Source organism: Rattus rattus, chromosome 1 (genome assembly GCF_011064425.1).
Source record: "Rattus rattus isolate New Zealand chromosome 1, Rrattus_CSIRO_v1, whole genome shotgun sequence".
NCBI classification, from domain to species: Eukaryota; Metazoa; Chordata; class Mammalia; order Rodentia; family Muridae; genus Rattus; species Rattus rattus.
This window is the reverse complement of record NC_046154.1, coordinates 2,707,130-2,715,978: the sequence shown is the minus strand read 5'-3', so window position 1 is coordinate 2,715,978 and position 8,849 is coordinate 2,707,130. Positions and strand designations below refer to the sequence as shown.

Here is an 8,849-nt window from a genome sequence, read left to right as displayed (position 1 = left end):
CCCCAGCTTCAAGGTTTATAAATTGTTGGCTTACAGGGGCTAGCAGGATGGTTCAGTGGTTAGAAGGACTTGCTGCTCTTTGCAGTGGACTCAGCACCCAAGGCTGGTGGCTCACAACTGCCTGCAACTGCAGCTCCAGTAGGTCTGGCCCCTTTTGCTGGCTCTGAAGGCAAGGGCATGCAAGTGTGTGCACACACACCCCAACGCAAAACACACACATACATATCCAAACATACAAAACTGCACTCACATGCATACACACAGAGAAACAAAAAATAAAATTGAAAACACTGTTGGTTTATGAATAAGAAGTTAGAATTTATCCAGCGTTGTTGCCAGCTCCTGTTCGCTGGGCTATGAAAGGTATGTATGGGCTCTGTGCTTAAAGGGAAAAGTAAAGTCACACAGTGTGGGGAGAGAAATCACACCGGATTGGCCCACTTAAAGGGGAGGACACCCCTGAGCTCCTGAAGCCACAGATGTAGTTTGAGATATCACAAGATGTGTATTTCATTTCCCCAAATGGAGTAGCAATCTGCATAGAAAGGTGAATTCCGACTTGCATAGTAGAAAATGAGATTTCCCCACCCCGTTTTTAGCCGCACACCATTTCTGTCCCTTAAGTCACACGCACAGCAAGTCTTAGGTTTCAACATTTTCACTGTGTTCCATTCTCCAGGACATGTGAAATGCCCTTTTCAGAAAGCAGAATTTTGCATGCAGCTCCTTTAGAGAACATGTTGTTTCTGAGATCCATGGATGTGCACAGCTACGAAGCACGGACCTATGGGAATTCACTAGGTGAAGCTTTACTTAAGGACCACCAGATTCTTCACAGCGGCCCTCACGTCCTTGTTCCTCAGGCTGTAGATGATGGGGTTCAACATGGGGGTCACCACCCCATAGAAGAGGGAGATGAGCTTGTCTGCAAGGTCCTGCTTGTCGGCCCCCAGTGGGTCCTTGGACTTGGGCTTCCCGTACATGAAGAGGATGGTCCCATAGAAGACAATCACCACGGTGAGGTGGGCAGAGCAGGTGGAGAAGGCCTTCTTCCTCCCCTCAGCAGAGGGGATCCTCAGGATGGTGGAGAGGATGAAGATGTAGGAGAAAGAAATAAAGAGAACTGGGACCCCCAGGAAGATTACATTTGTCACCCCCATGCTGATGACATTGATGGAGATGTCAGCACAGGCCAGTTTCAGGACAGCCAGGATCTCACAGGTGAAGTGATTGATGACGTTGTCCCCACAGAAGGGCAGCCGCATTGCAAGGGATGTTTGAACCAGAGAGGCTGCAGTTCCAGCTGCCCAGGAGCCGGCGGCCATGGGCACATAAGCAGCCTTGCTCATGACCACTGGGTATCTGAGGGGGTTGCAGATGGCCACATAGCGATCAAACGCCATCATGCTCAGGAGCACACACTCCGTGGCTCCCATGGCGAAGGACAGAAACATCTGCACGGCACAGCCTGAGAAGGAGATGGTCTTCCTGGGGGTCAGGAAGCTGTCCAGAATGAGGGGGACCGAGGAGGTGGTGTAGCAGATGTCCAGGAAGGAGAGGTTCCCCAGGAAGAAGTACATGGGCGTGTGCAGGTGAGAGTCGACGATGGTCACCAGGATGAGGACCCCGTTGCCCAGCAGGATCACCAGGTACATCAGCAGGATGAGCACGAAGAAGGTTTTCTCCAGCGTTGGGTGGGCGGAGAGGCCCAGGAGAATGAAGCGGGACACGGGGGAGGTCTGGTTGTTACTTTCCATATGTCTCTTCTGTTAACTGAAGGAAATGCTTAGGTCCGAGCCCACCATTTTTTGTTTTGCATACAGCCAGGACATCAGGCCTGCAGCCCCAGTTCGACAGAGCGATCAGATGGTTGTGAAAGCCCACAGCAGGATTTCTTCGCAGGAAAAGAGCAACACAGTCAATATGGAAGACTGTGAGTTAAAGACTCCAGAGTTACCAATCTGATTAATTGAATGCATCTGATCAATAAAACGACACCCAAAGCATCTGCTGTGCTCAGGCTGTGTTCTATATGACAGCGCACCAATCACCCTGAGAAGCGACTGAATTAATTTCATGTCTCCCTACTATGTGACAAATGTTAGAGACATAAGTTGTGAGTCTCTGCCTTAAAACTCCTTTTTCTTCCCCTCCTCTGTCCCTCCCCCTCTCCTTCCTTCCCTTTCCTTCTTTTCCTTTCTGTCTTCATCTTGTTTGTCTGTCTGTTTCATTTTTTTTCTGGGTCTTTCTTTCACTCAGGCTAACCTGGGCTACCCTCAGACTCACGGCAATCCTCCTACCTCAGTGTCTTGAGTGCTGGGATTACAGATGTGGCCACCACACCTGCTAAAAACAGTTGCTTTGGTTCAGATACTTCTCAGAGAAAACCCACTCTGTCATTATCAAGATGGTTCTATTAACCACCAGCCCCACGGTTTCCACCCATTGACTTCATGTATCCATCCATCCACCCATCCATCCACCCACTCGTCTGTCCATCCATCCATCCATCCATCCATCCATCCATCCATCCATCCATCCATCCATCCATCCATCCAGAGAACATTGATGGGAACGGAGCTCAGGCTCTCTTAGAGATATAGTGTTCTCCTGTGTCTTTAAGGGAAAGGGAAGGTTGTAGTTAGAGAGCTTTAACTAATGCGGGTGGGTGCTTTCCTAGGTGACTTTATACTCTGAAAATTCTGATATGTCCCTAGTAGTTAATAATCAATAGTTAATAACAAATAATGAAGATAAATTGAGGGGAGGCACCAGAAATCCTTAATGGTCCACAATTCCTGGGAACCTAGTTCTTTTAGACAGCTCGCTCTCTCTCTCTCTCTCTCTCTCTCTCTCTCTCTCTCTCTGTCTGTCTGTTTGTGATATTGTTCTGCTAGATTTCTTTCCTACTAGTTGGGCATCCACAGGCCTCAATGGACTTAAGAATCCTTGAGACCTTTGACTCAACTTGTCACCCAGCCTTCTACTGCAACACTAACTGTGCCCCTCAATAAACTTGTTCAACCTTCTCTCCCATTCTAGATCCTTCCCTGAGCAACACTGGCACACAGCCTTTCAGTTCCTGGTTGTGGAAGAGCTCATTAATTCTCAAACAGCCTGCTGTATGTTTGCAGAACCCTGGAACATCAGAAGATTCTCCACAGGGAAGGAGCCAGCACTCTCTCACTCACACGATAGTGTCCTTCTTCTCCTTAAACTGCCTGAGCTCGTGGAAGGTCACTGTGAGGTGGGACTATCTCAGGTACCAGCCAGTCCCCCAAGTGGGGTGAGCCCAGGAACGCAGACTGACAGACCTTATAAGTCTCTTGACACTCAGATTTCTCAGACCCCAGAGGGGTCTAGTCTGGCCCCAGTCTTGGTCATACCCCTGAAACTGCTTTCTTTATTCTCTTCTCAAGTACAGTCTGTAGAAACTCAAGTCAGACACTAGGAAGACGGATATGCTAATGAAAGGTTGAGGTTGGCTTTTACTTCTTACCTTAGTCAGAAGCCTCTTGAGAAGGACTACCTGAAGCTAAGGAAGTTCCAGGCCAGAAATAGCAGCAGCAGTTTAAGGGACCCAAGAGGAGATGCCACCTCTGAGATGAAGAAAAGACTCAAAGTTTGTGTTCCGCATTTGGCCTCCGTTCTATTTCAGGCAGAATGTCCTAATGAGCACCAATGCGCAGGGATGTTGAATTGAAAACCAGCGCTATACGTTGGAGTTCTGTGCTCCCTCGAGTGATTAAAAGTTTACGAATGTAATGGAACAGTTGGGAAACTTCTTGTCCCTTTGGGACAATGTCCCCAACATCCAATTACACCGAAGCACTCTGGGAGCCTCTCCTCCTGCTCTTGCTGAGGGACTTCTAGGTAGACATGTCCGTCACTTGCTGGACTTCCTGCAAACGTCAGTATAGCTGATGTCTTTGAGAAGAAGCTGGGAGCCAGTCTCCAGGACAGCAGTGGTCTGGAAAGGAGTTAGGTCTCATTGTCTCAGTTTGGTGTGGCCTTGGAGAGGCAGCATGGAAGAAGCAGTGTGTCATCCTCAGAACCTAAGGAAAACAACCTGAACCTTACAGATCCAACAGCAAAAGAGGAGCCCTGGGGACCCGTGTGCTCCACTGATGGGCAGAGAGCAAGAGACAGAGAGTAAGGGGCCACAGGCTTCACTGGAGTCCAGATCATTTCCTGAGACCTGGCAGGGAGCATGTTTTATGGAGTCACACTGGACACCAAAAGGTGGTTCCTACACCACCATGTCTGCACAGTCCAGGCAAGATGTGGGCATCAGGAAGTGAGTCAAGCATACTGTCTGCGTGTGGTCTGTAGGGAGGCCGTCACCAGAAGGCAGATATGTAAGGAAGCTATCAGGAAGGAGGCGGAGGAGTTGAAATTATGTGAAAATGGACTGAGCTTTGCTTCTGGTATAAGAAAGTCAGACCTGTGTTGAGACTGGACACAGAGGAAGCACACAATGATGTGCATTTCCGAGGCTCCTTGTTGTTCGCCCATCCTTCTTGTCGACAGTCAGCAAGGCTGTTTCCATTTTGAGCCGTTATGAATAAAGTTGTTACTAACTGTCAGGGACAAGAATTTTGTATCCCTTTCTTTTTCTCTTGGTTAAACACCAGAGGATGGGGCTGCTGGATCATACCACAGAGATGCACTTATATTTTTATGAGAAGTGGACAGATTCTTCACAAAGGTGCTGTGTTCGTTACACAGCAGCCCTGCCAACATTTAGCGTGGTCAGATTTTAAGTTTTAGCTACCCTGGCAGGTGGTAACTCCCTTTGCTTTGCATTTCTGGACTATGGGATACTGAGCACTTTTCTAACTTGGTCACTGGTCACTCATATATCTTCCTTTGGAGATTGTCACTCAGACATTTTGTGTCCATTATTCTCATTTCGACAGCTTAAAAAAAACATGTGGAGTTCCCTCTTTGTTTAGCAATCTGACCTTCGGCCATGTGAACTGTACACAGCCTCCTGGTTTGCGGCTCACATGTTTCTTTTGAGTTGAGGTCTTTCTGTTCCTAGGCTGGTCTGGAATCCTTGATCTTCCTGCCTCAGCATCCCACCGTGTCTGCTGTGTCCACTCCTGTTCCTTAATGGTGTCTTCTGCTGAGCAGATGCCTTGTATCTCGATCAACTCTAGTGATGTTTCCTAGTTATTCATTTTCATATCTACTCTAATAAAACATTGTCTACCCCTAGTATCAAGGCATTTCTCTGTTTTAAAAGAACTTTGTAGTTTTAGCTCTGGTTTAGATCTGTGATCCACAGTGAATTAACTTTTCTAGATGGTGTGAAACGAAGATCATTTCTCCATGTGCTATCTGGGCATCTAGGTAATATTTATTTATTATTTTTACTTAGCGTTTAGAATAGTTTCAAATTAGTGGATAGGCTAGGTATAGTAGCTCACATCCTCGATCCCAGCATTCGGGAGGTGGGCAGATGCAGAAGGATCTCTGAGTTCAAAGCCAGCCTGGTCTATGCCTTGAGTTTCAAGCCAGCTAGGGCTACAAATTTTTTTAAGATCAACAAATCAAGTATTGTAGTGGATTCTCCTCCCCCCTTCCTCACCCCGCTACCTCTATCCCTTTTAACCTGCTTTTCATTCATTAATTTATTTACTTTACATCCTAATCAGAGCCCCCTCCCTACTCTGCTCCTAGTCCCACCCTCACAACCTCTCTCTCCCCAATTACCTCCCCCCTTTTTTCTCAGAGAAGGGGAAGACCTCCATGGGTACCAACCCACCCTGGTACATCAAGTCTCATTAGGACTAAGCACATCCTCTTCCACTGAGGCCAGGCAGGCAGCTCAGTTAGGAGAAGGGGATCTAACTGCAGGCAACAGAGTCAGAGAGAGCACAAGTTTCAGTTGTTAGGGGACATACATGAAGGTCAAGCTGCACATCTGTTACAAATGTGTAGGAGGCCGAGATCCAGCCTAGGCATGCTCTTTGGTTGGTGGTCCAGTCTCTGTGAACCCCATAGGCACAGGTTAGTGACTCTGTAAGTCTTCTTGTGGTGTCCTTAGCCCACTCCAGCTCCCTCAATCCTTCCCTCCACTCTTCACAAGACTCCCTGAGCTCCGCCTGATGTTTGGCTGTGGGTCTCTGCATGTGTTTCCATCCGCTGCTGAATGAGGCCTCGCCGAAGACAGTTATGCTAGGCTCCTGTGTGCAAACATAGCACAGCATCACTAATAGTGTCAGGGGTTGGCTCTCTCACATGGGATTGGTCTCAAGTTGGGCCAGTCATTGGTTGGCCATTCCCTCCATGTCTGTTTTATCTTTATTGCCACACAAGGACAATTTGGGTCAAAGGTTTTGTGGATGGGTTGATGTTCTCCATTGGAAGTCTTGCCTGGCTACAGGAGGTGGACACCAGGCTCCAAGCTAAGAGTCTCAGCTATGGCCCCCACCACAGACTCCTGGGATCTTTCTCCTCCCTACGACACACACATCCATTCCAGGTCTCCAGCTCATCCCAGAGAAGCCTCCTTCACCACTGATTTCTACTCTCTCCTAGCCCTCTTCTGCTTCTCCACACCGGGTCCTCACCCCCGTTCCCCTCCCCGTCTCCCACCCAAACCTTTTAACTGTCCTCCTTGGTCTCTATTCCTCTTTCATGTGCTGTGAGCGTTTTTTGCTCAACGTTCGCTCTCCCACACTGTCTATTTTAACCTACTTTTTTTCTCTAGCAGTCTCAGAGTTTCAAGTCTTACGTTACTGTCTTTGCTCTGTCTAGAGTTGACTTTTTCCCAATATTTTAAAAATTCACTTTACATTCCCCCTCCCTCTTTCTTCCCAGTCTGGCACTTACAAATCCCTACGCCCAACACCTCCTTCCCTTCTCCTCAGAGAAGGGGAAGCCCCCCTTGGGTACCATTCCACCCTGGGACATCTGATCCCAGTAGGACTAGGCCCCTCCTCTCTCCTGAGGTCCAACTGGGCCATCCAGGTAGGGGAAGGGGATCCAGTGGCAGGCTAGTGGTCCTAGGTTCTATAAGAAAGCAGGCTGAGCAAGCAATGAGGAGAAGCCAGTCAGCGGCACCTCATGGCCTCTGCATCAGCTTTGCCTCCAGGCCCCTTCCCTGCTTAAGTTTCTGCCCTTGTTGCTTTTGATAATGAACTGTTCTGAGTGAAAAACCAACCAACCAACCAACCAACCAACCAACCAACCAACCAACCAACCAACCAAAGAAATAAACCCTCTCCTTCCCAAGTGGCTTTGATCGTGGTGTTTCATCGCAGCAATGGTAAACCTCACTAAGACAGTTTGAAGAAAGCTTTCTTTTTATCTTTATAAGCTGTATTACTTAAAAACCTACAAATAAAACATCACAAACCAAATTCATCAGGCTCAACATACATCACAATGAACTAAGTATACAGTTAGCATCACCATTCTGAAGCCGTGAGATTGATAGTAGAATTTTACACTTTTGCTTGGAATTTTCATGGGGATTGCGCTGACTCTGTAGACTGCTTTTGCTAACATAGTCGTTTTAGCAGTGTCCATCCTTCCAATCCATGAGTGAGTATGGGTAGCCTTTGATCTTTTAATGTCTTCTCTCTCTTCCAGTGTTTTACAGTTCTCCTTGTTAAGGCCTTTCACTTCCTTGGTTATGTTTCTTCTAGGTGTTTTGTTTGTTTTGTTTTGTTTTGTTGTTGGAAATGGAATAGTTTCCCTGATCTCTTTCTCAGTCTGTTTTCATTGGCATATATGTTAAATATATATATATATATATATATATATATATATATATATATATATAGTGTTGTGATGGACCGCTCACTTAGTTAGTATAAAATGGCCTTTATCTTTCCTAACTGGTTTTGGTTGGAAGACTATGACATCATATATTAGAACAGTGACACCTGCCTGTTTTCTAGGTCCATTTGCTGGGAACATCTTTGGCCATCCTCTCACTATAAGGTAGTATCTATCTTTGATGGTGAGTTGTGTTTCTTGGAAGCATTGACTACATGGATTCTGCTCTTGTTTGTTTTGTTGTTGCTGTTGTTGTTTTTAATCAAGTCTGCTAGCCAGTAGCTTTTGGTTGAATAATTGAGACTATTAATATTCAAAATTATTATTTATAGGTTTATATTAATTCCTGTCATTTCATTGATTTTGTAGCCTTTGGTGTTTCCCTAATCCCCCTCCATAGCCTCTTAGGTTGTTCTTCTCTTTACTCCACAGAACTCCTCCCAGTAGCCTGTGTAGCACTGTCTTAGTGTTCATAAAATCCTTTAGCTTGCTTTTGGAATATTTTTATTTCTTCATCAATGATGACAGTTTTGCTGAGGGTAGTAGTCTGGGCTGTCAGCTGTGGTCTTTCAGAACTTAAAAACCATTTTCCATACCTTTATGGATGTAAAGTTTCTGTTGAAAGATCAGCTGTTATTCTGATGGACTTGTCTTGATATGTGACTTTGTGTTTCTCTTTTATAGGATTCGATACACGTTTTTGTTCTGTATATTTAGTGTTCTAATCATTCTACAATTGGGGAGGAGATTATTTTCTCCCCTGTCTATTTGATTTCCTCTATGCCTCTTGGGCATTCATGGGTCTCTCTCCTTAGATTTGGGAAATTTTCTGTTGATTGTATTGAAAGTATTTTCTGGAATTCTTCTATGCCCACATTCCATATATCGGCCTTCCCATTTTGTCCCAAAGATCTGACCTGCTCAATTTAAAATTTTATCATCATCCTTGACTGAATTTACTGATTCTGTTCTGATACTGATCTTCAAGTCCTGATATTTCACATTCTTCATGATCAATGCTATTAGTGAAGCTTTTAAATTGACTTTCTAAATATTTC

At 45.9% G+C, this 8,849-nt stretch overlaps 1 protein-coding gene across 1 annotated transcript; it reads right to left on the bottom strand.

The window, feature by feature from the left end:
• Positions 1-809: 809 nt before the first annotated feature.
• LOC116885808 (olfactory receptor 13C7) lies at positions 810-1,757 on the bottom strand. Its single transcript, XM_032887146.1, has one exon. It carries the CDS (start codon positions 1,755-1,757, stop codon positions 810-812), a length of 948 nt encoding a protein of 315 aa, XP_032743037.1.
• Positions 1,758-8,849: the final 7,092 nt, after the last annotated feature.